Source organism: Mobula birostris, chromosome 4 (assembly GCF_030028105.1).
Source record: "Mobula birostris isolate sMobBir1 chromosome 4, sMobBir1.hap1, whole genome shotgun sequence".
In the NCBI taxonomy this organism is placed as follows: Eukaryota; Metazoa; Chordata; class Chondrichthyes; order Myliobatiformes; family Myliobatidae; genus Mobula; species Mobula birostris.
In genome coordinates, this window is record NC_092373.1 from 140,203,146 (window position 1) to 140,224,106 (window position 20,961).

Sequence of the window (20,961 nt, forward strand, 5' to 3'; positions counted from 1 at the left end):
TCAGAATAATTTCACTGCTTTCATGTGAAATACCCAGTGTTGAATTGTATGGTAATAATGCAGACTGTTTATGTGCTCTTTGCATGTTGGCAATGTCATTACATGCGCAATATATGAGGAGGTAAATAACAAGAGGATTAGATTGAATCACAATAGGAAACATCCAGTCCAATTTCCCAATTTCAGCCTTTCACTGGAAAATCTGTGCAAATGCTGTAAAACATGCCCTGGGTTGCATGTTATTGAGTAGTAAATGAGTATACAGTTGGACAGCCAGCATTTGAAACACCTCAAAAGACTATTCCACTGATTAAATGTCATCTTATTTCAATTGGATTATACTGTACAAAGCCATCTTTTAAACACTTGATGTGCTCATGATGTTTTCTCTCTTTCTCTCTCCAGGACTGAATTCGCAGTTGGAATACAACATTGCATCTGGTGATTCATTGCAGTATTTTAATATTGACAATAATGGTGTCCTGAGTGTCAGGCGAGAGCTAGATCGGGAAAGCCAGTCATTCTACAACTTGCTAATTATGGCTCATGATTTATCTTTGTTGCCCGTGAGTAGGCTCACAAGCACAGCGCAAGTGTCTGTTATTCTTCTGGATGTCAATGACAACCCACCGAGATTTATTTCCTCAACAATGGCATATATGCAAGAAAACTCTCCAATGAACACTATTGTCTACAAAGCTCAAGCCACTGATCCTGACAGTGGACCAAACAGTTACGTTGAGTACACGTTACTGAGTCACTCAGCAAACAAGTTCAGTATCGGAACAATACATGGCACACTACGATTAACTGGTGAACTAGACAGGGAAGAAGTCTCCAATTATACATTGACAGTGATTGCTACAGACAAGGGTGAGCCTCCACTCTCTTCATCAATGGACATTACTGTTATTGTACTTGATGTGAATGATAACCCTCCTGTCTTTCAGCAAGTTCTCTATGAAGTTGAAATTAGTGAAAACACACTTAGCGGAATTGATCTGATACAGGTCACTGCTGCTGACTTAGATGAAGGAACTAATGGTCAGGTTCGGTACCATATCGTCAGTGGCAATCTGAACAATGATTTTCGACTTGATTCTGTCACTGGTATACTATCAGTAGCTAAGCAACTTGATCGTGAAACACGACCCTCGTATTCTCTGACTGTCCATGCAACTGATCGTGGAAGCAGCCCACAAACTGCCACAGCTGTAGTGAACATAAATCTCACCGACATGAATGACTTTATTCCTGTCTTTGAGTTATCACCCTATACAGTGCACGTGCAGGAAAATTCACAGAATCTGCCAGTGTCCATCTTGCAGGTTGGTGATGTAAATCTTTTACTTGATCAGCAATAATTCTTCCATTTTTATGTAAAATTAATGTCATGATGAAATCTGGTGTATGTTGCGTAAGCATTGATCAGCTCTTTTTCGTACTTAGCATAAAATTTTAAAATACAATGAATCATACTGGTGTCTGAGTCACAAACAAGCAAAGTACTGTTGGAACTCAGCATACTAAGCAGCATCAGTGTAAGCAAAGGGATGTTCAACATTTTGGGTTCAGGCTCAGCATCAGGACTGAGAGTTTTGAGGGAGGGTGAGACAGAGACAGGTAGGTGTTATGTGGAATGCGATGAAGGGAGGACAATAAGGAGTTAGAGCCAGATAGATGAGACTGAGGCTGGTAGGTAATATGTGGAAACGGTTAATGAAGGAACAATGGATAGGTGGAGCCAGGTGGAGGAGATAGGAAAGGTAAAGCAAAGGAGAAGAAATTGAGTCAGACAGGTATATCATGAATGGCAAGTGCAGCCAAATGGAGATAATTGATGGGATTTAGTAAGGTGGAGGGGATGCATAGAAAAGGTAAACAAAGGGAGAAAGATCCTGGGTAGATTGGTAATAGTGAGAAAAGGACACAGGAGGTGTGGGTTACATGAAACAAGAAAAATGAACCTTCACATCTTGGGCTGCAGCTGATTATGAATTTTTCTATTTTTCTATTTTTCTATTTCGTGGAGAAGGCCAAGGATAGTCAGATTGATGTGGAAGTGAGAAGGGGAATTAAGATAGCCAATTCAGGAGTCAGGAGCTCAAGATGACTTATGAACAGAGTGCAGATGCTCTATAAAATGGACAACTAGTCTATGCTTGGTTTCATCGATGCAGAGGAAGCCACATCACAAACACTGAATGCAATACACCAGACTGGAGGAGGTGCATGTGATTCACAGCCTCACCCAGAAGGATTGTTCACGCCACTGGATGGTAGTGATAGAGGAGGGGTGTTATATGAGTTGCATACTTTTACAGAGAATTTTAAGCAAGCATTAAGTGCAGCACACATAGCTGAATTTTACAACAATGATGGTAAACATTATTTAATTAGCATTAAGCTTATTCGGGAAATAAATTGATTTCATTCCACAAAATTGGAAATTTTTGTAACTCTGTTTCTAATTACTTCTGAAAAACTTAAAAAATGAAAAAGCTGGTTACCTCTTCAGAATAAGAAGTAGAAGTGAAATATGTGCCATTTGTCTCATTGAATCTGCTTCGCCATTAAGTAGATCATGCTAGCTTCTACTGAACATTCATGCCTACTTCTTGTAATCTTTAATTCCCTAGATCTCAGAAACTCTGTTTAAAACTTGGATATATTCAATAGTGCAGTCATTTCTTCAACAGGTTCATAAATTACTGTATCAGTGACCCAAAGCTTAATCCCCTAAAGACATGCCCTGAGAAGATTCTCCTTGCTCTAATAAATGTTAGATTTAGCCAGATTGATCAAAGGTGTGGGATTCGTTATCAGAACCTGCAACTGACACAAATCTGCCAGCAGTACCTGTATAAAATGACTAGTCCACTGTGAATTAATGGAAAGTAATGACTGGAAATTATTACTGTCTTTATAGTCACTCTAAAAGATTGTTGCACAGCTCACTTCCAGCTGTTTCAGTTAGAAAAACATCATAGTGCCTAGGCACAAATGTGGCAAAGTATGAACAACAGCAAAGCTTACACTAATGATTGGCAAATACATATTAGTTCATTCTATAAAATTGTCAGGATATGATCATGTGAAAGAGAAGATCAGATCATTGTTTCTTGTCACTATCATAATCATGTCTCCAATCATCATTATTGATCAGACCACACAAATACTGAAGCTGAATGCAGATCTTTGGTCTTTTTGAGACAAGTGACTAGACACAGATCAATTCCACCTATATATCTGGAACATAATGGAATATGATTCATTTGCTTGAATAGATTCAGCACAGGCTACACAGAAGACTGATACTATCTGCAACAAAACCTAAACATCTACACCTCCAGTACATATCATCTTTAAATGTCCTGTAGCATTCGTTGACAAAACCTCTCAAACCTGCAGCCTTGCAATCACTACTACCTCGAAAAGCAAGTCCAATAGTTACATGGGAATTGACTACGCCCACCAAAAAGGGCGCCAGGCCATCTTCACCAGCAGGGGGAAAATCCCGCGCGCGGAAAGAGTCTGGGAATATACTTTCCCCACAGCAGTCCCGCTTAGGGAGGGCGGGAACGGGAAGGCTTTAAAGCAGGCCGCAAAGTTTGAATAAATCTCTTTCATCGCAACTCCAACTCACCGACTACGTGTGGTTATTTTAGCGCTGTGTGTAGCACACCGCTACAATTGGTTCTTCATATATGTGATATGAAAAGTTCTTCATATCACAGAATAATTAAACTTGGAAATGCATTGCCATTCCTTTAGCACTTTCACCTAACAATACTACAACTCTTGTGGGAACAACTTCACAACACGGACTGCCGCAGCTCATGGTAACATTTCTAGGACAACACAGGATGGACATTAGGTTCTAGTTTTATCAGTCTATATATATGAATTAAAAAGACAAATCTTTATAAATTATTTAGTAAATCAGTGTGAAATTGTAAGCAAGACTGATTCTGACTGGTAAATAGTCCCCGATTTCTAGCATCATATTGGCATAATTAATTTGATAGCATTAGCACATAATTTCAATGTCCATAAATCTGGGTTTTAGAATCATCTGTAATAAATTTATCTGCATACTTTCTGACAATATGCTTTTCTAAAGTTCTTTGGTAGATGTACTTAATTAATGCACTACTACTTAATCAAGTGTGGCTACTTCCTTAGCCTTTAACATCCTGTGGATTTATTCTGTAGGTCATAGCTCGTGATGATGACCAAGGGCTAAATAGTCAGTTGACTTACACAGTTGTTGGTGGAAATGAAGAAGGATCTTTTACTCTGACATCCAGTGGGCAGTTGAGCCTAGTTACGAGCCTTGATCGAGAAACATCAGCACAATTTGTCTTGGCTGTCATCGCAACTGATGCAGGTAAAATCATTAAACCAGTCTGCATTTTGGAGTAGTCCACTCACATACTCTGCCATGTAAATGTAAAATGATTTGGAATACTTTTTAAACAGCATTAAATTTCTGCTCCTGACAGGAGTGCAGATTGAACAGGCAGGTGTAGAGGACAATGAGTCTATTTTTCAGAACGCTGAATTTTCTAGGTGTTTATACTTAAAGATTGAGATGAAATGAGGAACACTGGATAATATATGCTGGACCCCCATGCTTGATTCTCTAAACCAGGGTTCCCAATCTGGGGTTCACGGACCACTTGGTTAATGATAGGGGTCCATGGCATAAAACTGTTGGGAACCCCTGCTCTAGACAATCTTACCAGCAAGTAAAATATTCAACAGAAGTAAAATTCAGCTGGATAAGACTTACTGGTTCTGAAATGAACCCCCTATGGGTTAGGAACAATGGAAGACTAAGCTGTTTGGTATAATTCACTGTGTTTTGTTGTGTCAAGCAATCTGGGATTACTCAACAAAAATAATGGGCATGTGGTTACAATGACATTGTAACATTCCAAAGCATTTAACACACTGAATTAGATCACCTCAAGATGGAAATGTAAGAGCACAGCAATACGAGACTGAGTAACCTGTTGTCTGGTAATAGTGCAGCATAGACGAATAAATGAAGCTAGTAATCTTCCTTTGCTCCCAGCTGGAATTATTTATCTGCGACTCTGCCACTTCTAACATTTTGATATTACACCAGACATGGTAGGAATTACTGAACAAATGAAAGAGTCTGTTCATATGTTTTACCTTTTACTTAGCTGGGAGTTATGATTATTAGTAATAATGAAATATTGACTACTCGAAGTAAAATTAATTACCTCATATCAAAGCCAGAAAACAGCTGAAGAAAACCTTGGTGACGGACGGCTTTGGGTATTATTATTCAAAATCATCTATTCTTTCCAACTATGCCAAAATTATGCTTTTAATGCTGTTTCCAAAAATGTTATTTCTGAAACAAATTTTATCTAATTCATTCCAGAAACATCTTGGAATGCATCTGACATATTTTCCCAGCCCTGAAACCACAGTACCTTTCTGTGTCTCTTGTTCCCTCTATTCAATTTCCATCATTTATTTGATTGTTTCTCATTTTCCATCCATGGTGTTTTACCACACAGCATAACTTCCCCAGGCAGGACCAATGTTGACAAATCCACATATCACAAAAGGAAAAATTCTGCCAACAAGTCGTAAATTATAAAAAAACGGGAGGTCCTTGTGTTTGTTAATAGAGAAATAAATACAGAAACAAGGAAGTTCTGCCAAAACTTTATAGAACATTGTTAGGTCTTAGCTGAACTATTTTGTTCATTTTTATACACCATACTTTAGGAAATACATCCAGGTGAAGAAGAAATTTGATAGAATAGTGAGTGGCTTTGGTTATTTGTAGAGACAAGAGAGATTGGAATTGTTCTCATAGTCATAGAACTTTACAGCATAGAAACAGGCAATTCAGCCCATCTTATCTGTGCCAAACCATTAATTTGTCTAGTCTCATCGACCTGCAACCAGACCCTAGCCCGCCATACCCCTCCCATCCAGTATCTATCGAAATTCCTCTTAAACATTGAAATTGATCTCACATTCACCACTTACACTGGCAGCTTGTTCCACACTCTCATCTCCCACTGAGAGGAGAAGTTCCCCCTACTGCTCCCCTTAAACTTTTTAACTTTTACCCCTCATAATATTTTGTATACCTCCATCAAATTTCCCCTCAGTCTTCTACGTTCTAGGGAGTAAAGTTCTAACCTATTCAGCTTTTCCCTATAACTCAGGTCCTCAATTTCTGGCAATATCCTCGTAAATTTTCTCTGCTCTTTTTCAATCTTACTTACATCTTTCCTGTAGGTAGGTGACCAAAACTACATAGAGTACTCCAAATTAGGCCTCTCCAACATCTTATACAATTTCAACATAACATTCCAACTCCTATACTTAATATATTGATTTATGAAGGCCAATGTGCCAAATGCTTTCTTTACAGCCCTATCTACCTGTGACATCACTATCAAGGAATTGTGGATTTGTATTCCCAGATCCATTTGTTCTATCACGTTCCTCAGTGCCTTATCACTCACTGCCTAAGACCTACCCTGGTTGGTCCTCTCAAAGTGCAACACCTCATGTTTGTCTACATTGAATTCCATCTGCCATTTTGCACCACTTTTTCCCATCTGGTCCAGATCCCGCTGAAAACTTTGATAGTCTTCCTTGCTGTCCACTACAGCCACAATCTTGGTATCACCTCCAAATTTGGTGATCAAGTTTAGCACATTATCAGGCAAATCGTTGATATAGATGACAAACAGCAATGGACCCCGCACCGATCCCTGTGGCATACCACTAGTCACGGGCCTCCAGTCAGAGAGGCAACCAACTACAACCACTCTGATTTCATCAGTGAAGCCAGTGTCTAATCCAGTTTACTACCTCATCTTGAATGTCCAGTGACTAAACCTTCTTGACCAACCACCCATGCAGGACCTTGTCAAACCCCTTGCTAAAGTCCATGTAGACAACATCCACTGCCTTTTCTTCATCAAATTTCCTGGCAACTTCCTTGGAAAACTCTATAGGATTGATTAGACATGACTTAACACGCACAAAGCTATGTTGACTATCTCTAATCAGTCTTTGTCTATCCAAATACTTTTATATCCAGTCCCGTAAAATATCTTCCAATAACTTTCCCATTACTGATGTCAGGCTCACTAACCTATAATTTCCTAGCTTATTCTTAGAGCTTTCCTGAAACAACTAAACAACATTAGCTATCATCTAATCCTCCAGCACCTCACCAACGGCTATGGATGTTTTAAATATCTCTGCTAGGACCCCTACAATTTCTGCACCAGCCTCCCGCAAGGTCCAAGGGAATATCTTGTCAGGCCCTGAGGATTTATCCACCCTAATTTGCCTCAAGATGGCAAACACCTCCTCTGAGTCCTGAATTGACTCACATCTATAGACTCTGTCTCTGTCTGCTGAGTAAACACAGATGCAAAAACTCCCTTTAAGATCTTCCCATCTCTTTCGGTTCTATGCATAGATCTGAACTTCCAGAGGACCAATTTTGGCTCTTGTTTGATCTAAGATGTCCTAACCCTGGCACATGGAGGCAACAAAGCATCTGGGAATCTCAATGTCATCCACAGAACCTCCTTTCTGTTCCTCTAAGCAATGAATCTCCATTCAATACAGCTTGCCCCTCCCTCTCTTCCCTCTGAGCCACAAAGCCAGACTCAGTGCCAGAGACCTGACCTTTGTGGCTTTCTTCTAGAAGGTCATCCTCCCCAAGAGTATCTAAAGTGGTATATTTGTTGTCAAAGGGAATGGCCACAGGAATACTCTGCACTGACTGCCTATCCCTTTCCCCCTCCTGACAGTCACCCAGATACCTGTGTCCTGCACTTTGAGTGTAACTACCTTCGTGTATGTCCCGTCTGTCAACCCCTCAGCCTCCCAAATGATCCGGAACTCATCCAGTTGCAACTTCAACTCCCTAACTGAAGCTGCAACTGGATGCACTTCTTGCAGGTGTAGTCATCAGGGACTCTGGAGGTCTCCCTGCCTTTCCACATCCCGTAAGAGGAGCATTCACCCATCCCGCCAGGTATCCCCACCATCCTAAATGTGCAATAAGAACGAATGAAAGAATAAATAATAAAGAAAACCTAGCTGCAGTTATGCCTGTCCTGGCCGATGCCTTGATGAGTCAAAGCCTCAACTTCCCACTCCAACACTAGTTCACTCACAATGGCTGCTCTGCTTAAACCTAACTTCTTTTTATTTTCCCTTGCCAGATGCCTAATTATATGCATTCCAATGTCTCCTTGGTACCCTGTTCCATTCTTTTAAACTTACTTTCTCCTTATGCAATCCAGTATCTCCTCAGGACTATGGGCCAACTTTCCCCACTCGCTTCCTTTATACTTTCTCTCCCTCTTCACAATTTGGTGTCTCCTCTGGAACCGTGGCTTGCAAACTGTGCTGACTGCCCCCACTTGTTTCTTTTAAGCTTTCTCTCCCTTCACTTAATCCCATGTCGCCTCGGGACTATAGTGCGCAAAATGTGCCAACTGCCCCCACTCACTTCCTTTAAACTCTCCCTCTTCACAATTCGGTGTCTCCTTGGGAGCTCAGGAACTTATCCTTCCAACAGAGAAGGTTCTTACAAAGGTCAATAGAGATGTTCAAAAGTATGAATGATTTTGATAAAGTTGGGAGAGATGAGCCATATTCCTGTGATCAGTAAATATTGTAAAAGCAAGAAAGGGAAAAAATTATTCAAGGCATTGTTCAGAAATTCAAAATTCTCCTGCTTTCTGCTACTACCCAGACCATATGCCTGGTAGCTTCCTCACCCTCATCAGGTGATACCCTGCTAGGGCGACCATTGGCTCTTAGAACAATTAGAACAAAGACTTCTTGTATGGATAGTTATATTACGAAATTGCAGATGGATGAACTGTGCTTATCTTAAATCCCTGTCAGATAATGAAATTTACAATGGCATGTCAGTTGTAATTTAAAGATTGGTTAACATCTACAGTAGCCATTGTAGTCCACCAGCCAATATTAGTTGCTGAAGCTTGGTTGAGTCTCTCACAATCTTGTATTATTTCTGGGCAAAGCTTGTAGTCTCAGACAGACCGGTCATTTAGAACTAGTCATATATTCTACAACAGGTTTCAAGTAATTTATTATATCTTGTTGCCTGGATTGGGGAGTATGCCTTATGAAAACAGGTTGAGTGAACTCGGCCTTTCCTCCTTGGAGCGACGGCAGATGAGAGGTGACCTGATAAAGGTGTATAAGCTGATGAGAGGCATTGATCATGCAGATAGTCAGAGGCTTTTTCCCCGGGCTGAAATGGCTGCCGCAAGAGGGCACAGGTTTAAGGTGCTTGGGAGTAGGTACAGATGAGATGTCAGGGGTAAGTTTTTTACCCAGAGAGTGGTGAGAGCTGCCAGCAATGGTGGTGGAGGCGGAAACGATGGGGTCTTTTAAGAGACTTTTGGATAGGTACATGGAGTTTAGAAAAATAGAGGGCTATGGGTAACCCTAGTAATTTCTAAGGTAGGGACATGTTTGCCACAGCTTTGTGGGCCGAAGGGCCTATATTGTGCTGTATGTTTTCTATGTTTCTTGTAATTTCAACTCTCTCCCCATATTGGTAAAACATGCTGTAATAAATGCCAGGTTATCTGCTCAATTACAGCAGACTCCACGTGCCATTGTCATTTTCAATAAACTTGAGTGGCTTGAGAATAGTTGATACTGATGTAATTGGCTATCTGGAGCTTATAGTTTAACTTCTTACTCAGCAAGATGCATCTCAATAGAAAATACAGTCAAATATATGATGTTTCTATATAAGAGACAACATTTGCAATTTTTATGTATTCATATTATTGTTTCTAGAACTTATGCATTAATCTTATTGAGCCACATATTCTCCTCCTTTCTGCCTTCCACAGAGGCTACTCCCTCTTTGACTCCCTCATCCGCTTATCTCTCCATCCATCCCCACTTACTCCTTCCTGATTCCTGGCACTTTCCCTGCAACATTTGTTCCCACCCTCCATCCAGGAACCGAAACATCCTTTCAGGTGAGGCAATTATTTGCATGCACCTCATCCAATCGTGTCAGCAAGATCATGCAAAACCTATGTGACTAATTTGCAGCGCAGCTGGGCTCTTTCCACAATGACCATCCAAGCTTCCAGATGTGTGCCATTTCAATTTGCCTTCCATCTCCACATCTATATATCTTTGGCCTTCCCCACTGCCAGGGTGAGGCCTAAAGAAAATTGGAGGAATCAGCTGCTCATATTCTACTGTATTATACAACACAATGGAATTAACCTTGAATTTTCAAGTTTTAGATAACCCTCATCTTTAGGACCTCTCCCTGATTCTCCCATTTTTATTCTTCTTTCTCATACATCCCCCATCACCTTTTTTCATCCCTAACTGTCTTGATCTGTCTATCATCCTTCAGCCCTCCTTAGTCCACCTATCACTCTCCTCTACTCACTTAATACATATGGCTGTGAGGCGAAGTACAGCTCAAATGCCGTATTTAACTCTGGTGATGACATCACTGAGGGAGATTGAACATCTGCCTGGGTGGTGCCACAGCAACAACCCTCACTCAATGTCAGCAAGACCAAGGAGCTGATTATTGACTTCAAGAGGAGGAAACTGGAGGTCCATGAGCCAGTTTTCTTTGGAGGATCAGAGGTGGGGAGGGACAGCAAATTTAAATTCCTCACTGTTATCATTTCAAAGGATCTGTTCTGAACCCAGTATGCAAGTGCCATTGTGAAGAAAGCATAGCAATGCCTCTATTTTCATAGTAGTTTGCGAAGATTTGGGCATGCCATTTAAAACTTTGACAAACTTCTATAGTTATGTGGTGTAGAGTATATTGACTGGTTACAACACAGTCTGGTATGAAAACACCAATGCTTGAATGAAAAAGCCTACAAAAAAGTAGTGGATACAGCCCAGTCCATCATGGGTGAAGCCCTCCCCACCATTGAGCCCATTTATACAGACTGCTGTCACAGGAAAGCAGCATCCATCATCAGGGACCCCCACCACCTTGGCCATGCACTTTTCTCGCTGCTACCATCAGGAATAAGGTACAGGAGTCTCAGGATTCACCTTACCAGGTTCAAGAACAGTTATTATCCCTCATCTAGCAAGCTCTTGAACCAAAGGGTATAACTCTACTCACCCCATTTGTGAACTGTTCCCAGAATTTATGGAATCACTTTCAAGGACTCTTCATCTCATGTTCTCAATATTTATTGCTTATTTATTTATGATTATTATTACTATTTCTTTTTTTGTATTTGCACAGCTTGTTGCCTTTTGCACGTTGGTTGCTAGTCCATCTTGCTGGGTGCATTCTTTAATTAATTTTATTGTTTCTTTGTATTAATTGTGAATGCCTGCAATTAAATGAATCTCAGGGTTGTGTATGCTGACATATATATGCATGTACTTTAATAATAAACTTACTTCAAACTCACTCTTCCTCTCTTTATATTTGTTATCGCCCTTCCCCACTCTTAGTCCTAATGCAGGGTTCCTATCGACAATTCTTTTCCTCCCACAGATGCTCAGTGACCCCTTGAGTTCTTCCAGCAAATTGTTTGTTGCTCCAGATTCTAGTTTCTGCATTCACTTGCGTCTCCTGCTATTCAGTTAAATTCGCCAACCCAAATAGTGATAAATAGTTACACCCTTGTGGCAGTGTGGACTTCTTTAACAACATACACAAAATACTGAAGGAACTCAGCACGGAGCATCTATGGAGGGAAATAAACAGTTGACATTTCGGGCTGAGACCCTTGATCAGGACTTAAAGGGATGCCCAAAGGGAGAACACAATCAAAGACTTCCTTAAGAACAGCCATCCTGAAGTTTGGAACCTCTACATATACACATGTATGTGTAGGAATCCTGAATTTACAAGAACTGATAACAGTCACATACAATAGTGCTAGAATGTCCACTTAAAAACAGGGCTACTATTCTCCAGTAAAATCAGCCATCTACTGTTCAGCAATAGCTTGCCAACTTGTACAGCCATAGCTTGCCAACTTGTACAGCCAGCCCATTACACTGCCTTAGAACCATCATTTCAGATGCATCCAGATTCTTTTTGAGTGTGTTCCATCTATAGCACAAGTGCATATGACTGACCTCATCCTTTGAATTATGTCATATTCACAAGTTTTTTGTATTGTTTCAAAACTTGCTGGTTACGTTTAAACTCCACAATTTTCATTGCCTTTTTATCTGACATAAGAATAATTTAATTTCTCACATACCATTTATAAAGTTGCTTTAGCTGAAATTTCATGCAGATGCTTCAGGGAGAATAAATGGTTCTTGCAAGTGCAATCTGTCTTTGAGTTACTTAGAAGGGATTGTACCTAGTCATTGTGAAATGCTAAGAAATGACAAGCATATGTCTCTTTGACAAAAAAAATGAATGCAATCCAGAGTCCTGGGATAATGATTATTTTAAGTCTGAATATTATTTTGGTGGTTTGGAAGTTGTGCTTAGTTAAGGAGCTAGTGTAGCTAATGAAATGTGCGTCCTCATCTTATGTACCAATCTGTTTAGGTAGCTGTGTCTATATCCATTATTACTTTTGATGGTAATAATTAACCTTCTCAAAATGCAAATTAAACACTGGAAATTTTGTTTAGATGTTCCTGCAGATGTCAGAGCATGTACATAGAGAGATGAATCTTTAGACTTTACCTCACTTTTTTTTAAATATACAGTTTTTCTGTTTTTGCACTTTTTAAAATCTATTCAATATATATAATTGATTTACTTGTTTATTTATTATTTTTATTTTTTTTTCTCTGCTAGATTATGCATTGCATTGAACTGCTGCTGCTAAGTTAACTAACTTCACATCACATGCCAGTGATAATAAACCTGATTCTGATTCTGATCAAGTCATGTTTGTCAGTTTTCAAACCAGTCAGAAGGAGTCTATTTGCATCACATCCAGCAGAATTTAAGATCCATTAAAGAATTCCCTCCATTGTTATTACATTAAGGAATAAATTAAGTTTCTTCAGCATATCAGTTTGGCTGGACGAAATGGGCCAAGAACCAAGAACTAGAACCTGACTTCTAGTTCCAGTCTCACCCAACCTCCATGGAGAAAGCCTGCTTGCATCTATCTTTATCTATGCCCCTCATAATTTTGTATATCTCTATCAAATCTCCCCTCATTCTCCTCTGCTCCATTCCTTACCTATTAAGCCTTTCCCTATAACTAAGGCCCTCAAGCCCCAGCAACATCTTTGTAAATTTTATCTATACTCTCTCAATTTTATTTATATCTTTCCTGTAGGTAGGTGATCAGAACTGCACACAATACGTAGACCTCAACAGTATCTTATGCAACTTCAACATAAGATCCCAACTCCTGTACTCAATACTAGGCTATTTGGCCCATCAGGTCTGCTCTGCCATGTCATCATGGCTGATCCATTTTTCCTCTGAACCCCAATCTCCTGCCTTCTCCCCATATCCATCATGGCCTGACCACTCAAGAATCTAACACCCTCTGCATTAAATATACATAAAGACTTGCCCTCCACAGCTGCCTGTTGCAACAAATTCCACAGATTCACCACTCTCTGGCAAAATAAATTGCTCTCCATCTCCATTCTAAAAGGTTGCCCTCTATTTTGCGGCTATGGCTTCTGGTCTTAGACATTCCCACCATAGGAAATATCCTCTCCACATTCACTCCATCAAAGCCTTTTACCATTTGATAGGTTTCAATTAGGCCGGTCCTCATTCTTCTAAATTCCAGTTAATACAGGCCCAGAGCCATCAAGTGCTCTTCAAATGACAAGCCGTTTAATCCTGGAATCATTTTCGTGAACCTTCTTTGAACTCTCTCCAGTTTCAGCACCTCCTTTCTCAGATAAGCGGTCCAAAACTGCACACAGTACTCTAAATGAGGCCTCACCAGTGCTTTATTAAGTATCAAAATTACATCTTTGCTTTTATTTTCTAGTCCTCTTGAAATGAATGCTGACATGGCATTTCCCTTCAAACTGCAAATGACAGTTAGGAAATCCCAGATCCCTTTGCACCTCAGGTTTTTGTATTTTCTCTCCATTTAAAAAATTGTCAACCCTTTCATCACTTCTACCAAAGTGCATGACCTTCCATCTGCCACTTCTTTGCCCATTTTCCTAATCTGTCTAAGTCCTTCTGTAGCCTCCCTATTTCCTCAAAACTACATGCCCCTCCACATATCTTCGTATCATCTGCAAACATTGCAACAAAGGCACTAATTCCATCATCCAAATCATTAACATAACGGAAAAAGAATCGGTACCAAGGCAGACCCCTGTGGAACATCACTCGTCACTGGCAGCCTACCAGAAAAGGCTCCCTTTATTTCCCCACTTTGCCTTCTGCCAATCAGCTTTATCCATGCTAGAATCTTTCTTGTAATATCACGGGCTCATAGTTTGTTAAGCAGCCTAATGTGTGCCACCTTGTCAAAGGCCTTCTGAAAATCCAAGTACACAACATTGACCAATTCTCCTTTGTCTATCCTGCTTGTTATTTCTTCAAAGAATTCCAACAGATTTGTCAGGCAAGATTTTCCTTTGAGGAAACCATGCAGATTACAGCCTATTTTATCATAAATCTCCAAGTTCCTGGAAACTATGTCCTTAACAATCAACTCCAATATCTTCTGAACCAGTGAACGCAGACTAACTGGCCTATAGTTTCCTTTCTTCCGTCTCTGTCCCTTCTTGAGGAGTGGAGTGGCATTTACAATTTTACAGTCTTCCGGTCCATTCCAGAATCTAGTGATTCTTTTTTTTTGTTTTTACATTCCACTCTTTTTTTATTATTTTTTTATTGCAACACCAACAAATTACATTCAATACAACCAATTGACAATTACATTTTGACTGTTTAGAATCTAGTGATTCTTGAAAGATCATTACTTGTGTCTCCATAATCTCCTCAGCCACCTCTTTCAGAACCCTGGGGTGTACACCGTCTGGCCCAGGTGACTTATCTACCTTCAGACCTTTCAGTTTCCCAAGAACCTTCTCTCTAGTTATGATAACTTCACACACTTCATGCCCCTGACACCTGGTCTATGATCCACTCTTACCTCTCTTTTAGACTTGTATGTCTTAAGATGCTTTTTGTTGCCTCTTTAATATTATTGGCCAGTTTACTTTCGTATTCCATCTTTACCTTCTTAATCACTCTTTTAGTTGCCTTCCATTGGTATTTAAAAGTTTTCCAATTCCCTAACTTAACCATTAATTTGTGGTCTATTATATGCCCTCTCTTTAGCTTTTATGTTGGCTTTGACTTCCCCCTGTTAGCCATTGTTGTGTCATTTTGCCTTTAGAATACTTCTGTCTGTTTGGGATGTGTTTATCCTGTGCCTTCCAAATTGCCTCCGAAATTTCAACCATTGCTGCTCTGCCATTATCCCTCTCAGTGTTCTTTTCCAATCAATTCTGGCCAACACATCTCTCATGCCCCTGTAATTTCCTTTACTCCACTGTAATAATGATACATCTGACTTCAGCTGCTCTCTCACAGATTTCAGGGTGAATTCGATCATAGTATGATCTCTTGCCTCAAGGGGTTCTCTTACCTTAAACTCTCTAATTGATTCCGGTTCATTGCAGAACACCCAATCCAGAATAGATTATCCCCTAGTGGGCTCCATCATAAGGTGCTCTAAAAAGCCATTTTGTAGTCATTATAGAAATTCCCCTCTTGGAATCCCACACCAACCTGACTTTCCCAATCTACCTGCATATTTAAGTCCCTCATGTCTGTTGTCATATTGCCCTTTTGGCATCCATTTTGTGTCTCCGGTGACCACAATCTTACTACTGGTTGGGATCTTTTTACCCTTGCGGTTCCTTAGTTCTATCCACAATGATCCAACACCTTCCGACCTATGTCATCTCTTTCTACTAATTTAATTTCATTTGTTACCAATAGAGCCACGCCACCCCTCTTGCCTTCCTGTGTGTCCTTTTGATACAATGTGTATCCTTACACATTAAGTTCCCAACCATAATCTTCTTTCAGCCATGATTCAGTGATGCCTATGACATCATACTTGTCAATCTGTAACTGTGCTACATGTTCATCGACTTTATTCCATGTTCTACACGCATCTTATGAAGGCCCATGTGCCAAAATTTGTCTTTATGACGCTATCTACCTATAACACCACTTTAAAGGAATTAGGAATTGTATTCCCCGATCCCTCTGTTCTACCGCACTCCTCATGTGCCCTACCAATCTCTGTGTAGGTCCTACCCAGTTTTAGCCTCCCAAACAGGAATACCTCACACTTGTCTACAACAAAGTTCTTTTTGCCATTTTTCAGCTCATTTTCCCAGCTGGTCCAGATGCCTCTACAATTAGTTTAATCCATTTTTGAGAAAAATAAGTCACTTTGTAAAAATAATTCTTCAGCAAAAATCTCCAAGAAAATTATTACAGAAGTTTAAAGAAATTGTAACGTTATGTGATTGAAATCAATGACATTTGAAGAGATTGCAATTGTGTCCAGTCCTGGAAAGCACTGGGCCTTAGAGAGAGACTACAGAATATTTTGTGAAGAATGCTTTTGAACCGAACGATTAACTTTTTTGGTGTACCAAAGCTCCTTGAAATGCTCAACAGAGTGAGCATTGAAATATGCACTCAGTAGTATTTTATTTGATATCTCCTATACCTAATAAAGTGGCCACTGAGTGTATGTTCATGGTCTTCTGCTGCTGTAGCACATCTACTTTACGGTTCAATTTGTTGTGCATTCAGGGATGTTCTTCTGCACATCACTGTTTTTAATGTGCGGTTATTTGAGTTATTGTCACCGTCCTGTCAGCTTGCACCAGTCTGGCCATTCTCCTCTGATCTTTCTTATTAACAAGGCATTTTCACCCACAGATCTGCCACTCACTGGATGTTTTGTTTTTTTTTCACACCATCTCTGTAAACTCTAGAGATTGTTGTGCACAAAGATCCCAGGAGATGCACTGTTTCTGCCATACTCAAACTACCCTGTCTGGTACCAGCAAATCATTCCATGGTCAAGGTCACTTAGATCACATTTCTTCCCCATTCTGATGTTTGGTCTGCACAGCAACTGAACCTCATGACCATGTCTACATGCTTTTTATGCATTGGCTGCCACATGATTGGCTGATTAGATATTTACATTAACGAGCGGATGTACAAGTGTATCTAATAAAGTAGCCACGAAGAGTACCTTAGTCACTACCCATAAGCATTTGAAGTAGAAAATTAAACTGTTACATGAAAATACTTCAGTATACAATGTTATGTAATAAAATGTTTTAATTTAGTACAAATGATAAGCGCAAATTTATTTATATTTCCATCTTGCCTCAAACAAGAAGTTGTCCTTTAAGATATTTGTTAACAAAACACAGCTGTTACTTGATTTAAAATATAATATTAACAATTAAATGACTAGCTATTCTAGTTATTGCTCTATTTCAGCAGATTATTTTGTATTTCATAATCAACAGTCTGCTTGGGAAAATAAGTTAAGATAGACAGAACGTTAGCATCTAATTATTATAGTGCAAGCAAGCTGGTTCAATTCTGCCACTGTCTGTACATTGTCTGTGGCACGTGGGTTTCCTCTGGGTGCTCCAGTTTTGTCTCACATTTGAATAGTGCACGGGTTAGTAAGTTAATTGATCACATGGGTATAATTGGGGGGCACAGTCTGTTGGGCCTAAAGGACCTTTACCATGCTGGATCTCTAAATAAAATTTTAAAGGAACCTTTAAATTTGTTTGAACTGACCTAGTGATGAAAGAATGTCACTGAATCTACATTAAACCAATTTTACTTTCGATTTCATGTAGTGTCATGAGTTGGTACAAAATGTAATCATTGGCGTCCTTATTAAATGGAGGAATGTATTTCCTTCACTTTGATTGGCAATGATTTCAATCATTTATTATTATTACTGGATCAACAAAACCTTCTCCCTAAAGAGCAGTTTTAAGCTTCACTTAATAAATATTTGAAAAGTGTAGTCATTATTTTTCTTTTAACTGCTAATCAATGTGGTACTGACAGGTTAGATTCACAGCCTTCTCTAAGACAATGATCCTTGACCAGTTTGGAATGCATCTGCCACAACTATATATTTCATCATTTGGGCTAATTAGCCAGTGTATAGCTGAATGCAGATTAAGCATAAAATTTATTTAGCTATATGCTTTTGCTTCCAGTTTAAGATAGTGCTGGTGAAGCCCAGTGACTACTAATTGGCTGCAAACAAAACAAAGAAAACTACTAAATGCTTAATTAATAACACTTCGTGAATAACAATCACTGCTAACAACAGAGAGGCGAGCGGAGGTGGGGTTGGAGCAAAGTCGAAGCATCCCCAAGATCAGGGAAAGACCAGACATTTGACTGAAGCACTGGGCTGAACTGGAAACATTGGGTATGGACCAAATCATGGTGGCAGGGTCCAGGCCTCAGAGCGGTTTGAAAGCGGGGAGCAACCCAATGTTTGGACAATTTAAGTGCCGGGCCAGATTGAAAAAATCAGGGTGTAGGGACAGGCCGGTTCTGCTGGCTGCTCTGTGGTATTTACTCAGCCCTGCGCTGAACTGAAGCTGCTGCTGGCTCTGGCTGCAGTGATGCATGGCTTTGTGTCTTTTGTAAAACTTCAGCTCAGAATGCTATTTACTTACTTTTATTGTTTGCATAATTTGTTTTTTTGTCTCTGCATATTGGGTGCTTGACAGTCTTCTTCTAATGGGTTCTTTTAGGGTTTCTTTGTTTTGTGGCTGCCTATAAGGAGACGAATCTCAAAGTTGTATAATGTATACGTACTTTGATAATAAATGTACTTTGAACTTTGAAAGCAGCTGCTGAAGAGGAAAGGTCGAGAATGCAAGAGTTATTTTAAAATGATCAGCTGGAGTAGGTTAACATTGTGTTTTCATTATTCTTGTGAAGTGTTCACTCTTGGCACAGTAGCTGCAATCAATTTTCTGACTCAGAGTTTTGTGGGTTTAAATCCCACTGCAGGGATATGTTCATATAATGTAGGCTGACAGTCCATTGTATGCCAAGGAAAAAGAGTATTATCTTTTGGATAAAACATACTTATACCTTAACCCTGAGCTGAATATTCATTCCTGATGAATCTTGCCAAATGCTTCTACAGTCATAACACTGCATTGTACTCTGCTCTGAAATTCAATCCTCTTATAGTCAATGAAAATGAATTGCAGAAGAAGAGCCGTTGTTTAGCAGTGCCAACTGGGGACAAGTCTTTGTCCCCAAATTCAAGTATAAACCAAATAGAATTAGGCAAAGCTTTAGATAAAAATGTCTGGTATTTTATGATAAAGAATAGACCCTGATAAAATTAGACATCAGGAGCTTTGACAACCAAAGTGGGATCCCTTTATATTACTTAGTTACCTTTTTTTTAAACCCCAAATCAAATCAAACATACATTGGCTCACCTATTATTGAAGTTTAACAGTCTTGTGGGCACAAAAGAATTCTTCTTTACTGTACAACCCTTGTCTGTGCAATGAGTATACTTAGTACCTGGTTATCATAGTCAAGGTTAGTATTATTGTTTTGTGTACTAGACAGAATAGACCAAAGTTTTACATTTTCCTCTGCTGCTTGTAAGTTTGGCAACCAATGCTTTCAAGTTTTTTGTGGAACATCATTTAACCATATCTTTATATTTATGTTCAGTTGAATATAAACCAGCATTATTCTTTTTCATAATATTTTGGTTAAATGGCTTATGTGGAAGCAAAACATTTTCCCTTGTTTTAAATTCAGCTGTCTAAGAATGCTACCAAAAAGGAATGTTGAAAACTTTCTCAAGCATGTTATTTATTAGCAAGCAGCCCAGGCATTGTGCTAGCATTTAGCCTCTTGTTTGTACAAGGACTTTATCTGCTTGTTTTGAATTCATTCAGCTGAATTTTAAATGAGCAATTGGAATGAGAAGATGCACAAGCATTTTGTTTCTTCCTCTCAACTATTTAATAATATAAATCTAACCCTCCAACCTTAATTTGGCAAGAGTTGACCTTCTGTACTAAAAACAAAACCTAAAAAAATTTACCCAGCTAAGAATTATTTCATTAATAAATATAATAGGAAAACTTTTTACTGTATTTCAAAATATTATTTTGTATCTATTAGAGTTATGATAATGGGATACAAAATGTTTGTTGAAATCGATTGCACAGTGAATAAAAATGAAATGAAGTGTGTTCCTAATTGACATTACAAAGGCTACACTATATGAAGCTTCTCTGGATTTTACTATAGAAGAACAGAACCCATAGTACAAAGGCTTATCAAAGACATAGGAGCAAGCAAGTGCCATAAGCAATTTAGTCTCATTCTTTTTTCCCATCATTCAGCCTCCGTGGGAGAAAGCTGTATTTATTTAATTAAATTTAGCACTCTAATACTGTAAGCACACAGATTTCATCCACAGCACAGATCCATTCATTTGGTATTTGATCATGGAATCAAAAGTGGCCCGGTTGCGAGGCAACTCGGTCACATCAGTAAACAACCCATAAGACCATCTGCTTGCTCATCATCTAAGGCAAAAGATATGCTTAATCTCCATGTCATTTAATGGGAGTTTATTTTCAATAGGGACTCTTTAACCTTCACACATCAGCGATGGTATTGTACATTACTATAACACAATGTTGCTCACTAAACTTTTTCAGTAAGTTGAGAGAAATTTTTCAACATGGTAGAACAGAGAAAAATAAAGAAAGAGAGAGATTCAATTCTAATCACAGTGGCAAGTTACCAAGTGTTCTTTTTTAATCATTTGAATCTATCAGATGGAATAATCACACACCCCATAAGAACACAGGAAATAGAAGCAGGCATAGGGCTCGAGTCAC

General features: G+C 39.2%; 1 protein-coding gene across 1 annotated transcript in view; it reads left to right on the top strand.

Annotated features, from left to right (window-relative positions):
* Positions 1-20,961, top strand: part of fat4 (FAT atypical cadherin 4) — a 391,785-nt gene that overhangs the window by 236,534 nt on the left and 134,290 nt on the right. Inside the window, exons 6-7 of the mRNA XM_072256139.1 lie at positions 406-1,328; positions 4,216-4,390. Coding sequence (XP_072112240.1) covers positions 406-1,328; positions 4,216-4,390 — 1,098 coding nt within the window. The remainder of the gene's footprint in view (positions 1-405; positions 1,329-4,215; positions 4,391-20,961) is intronic.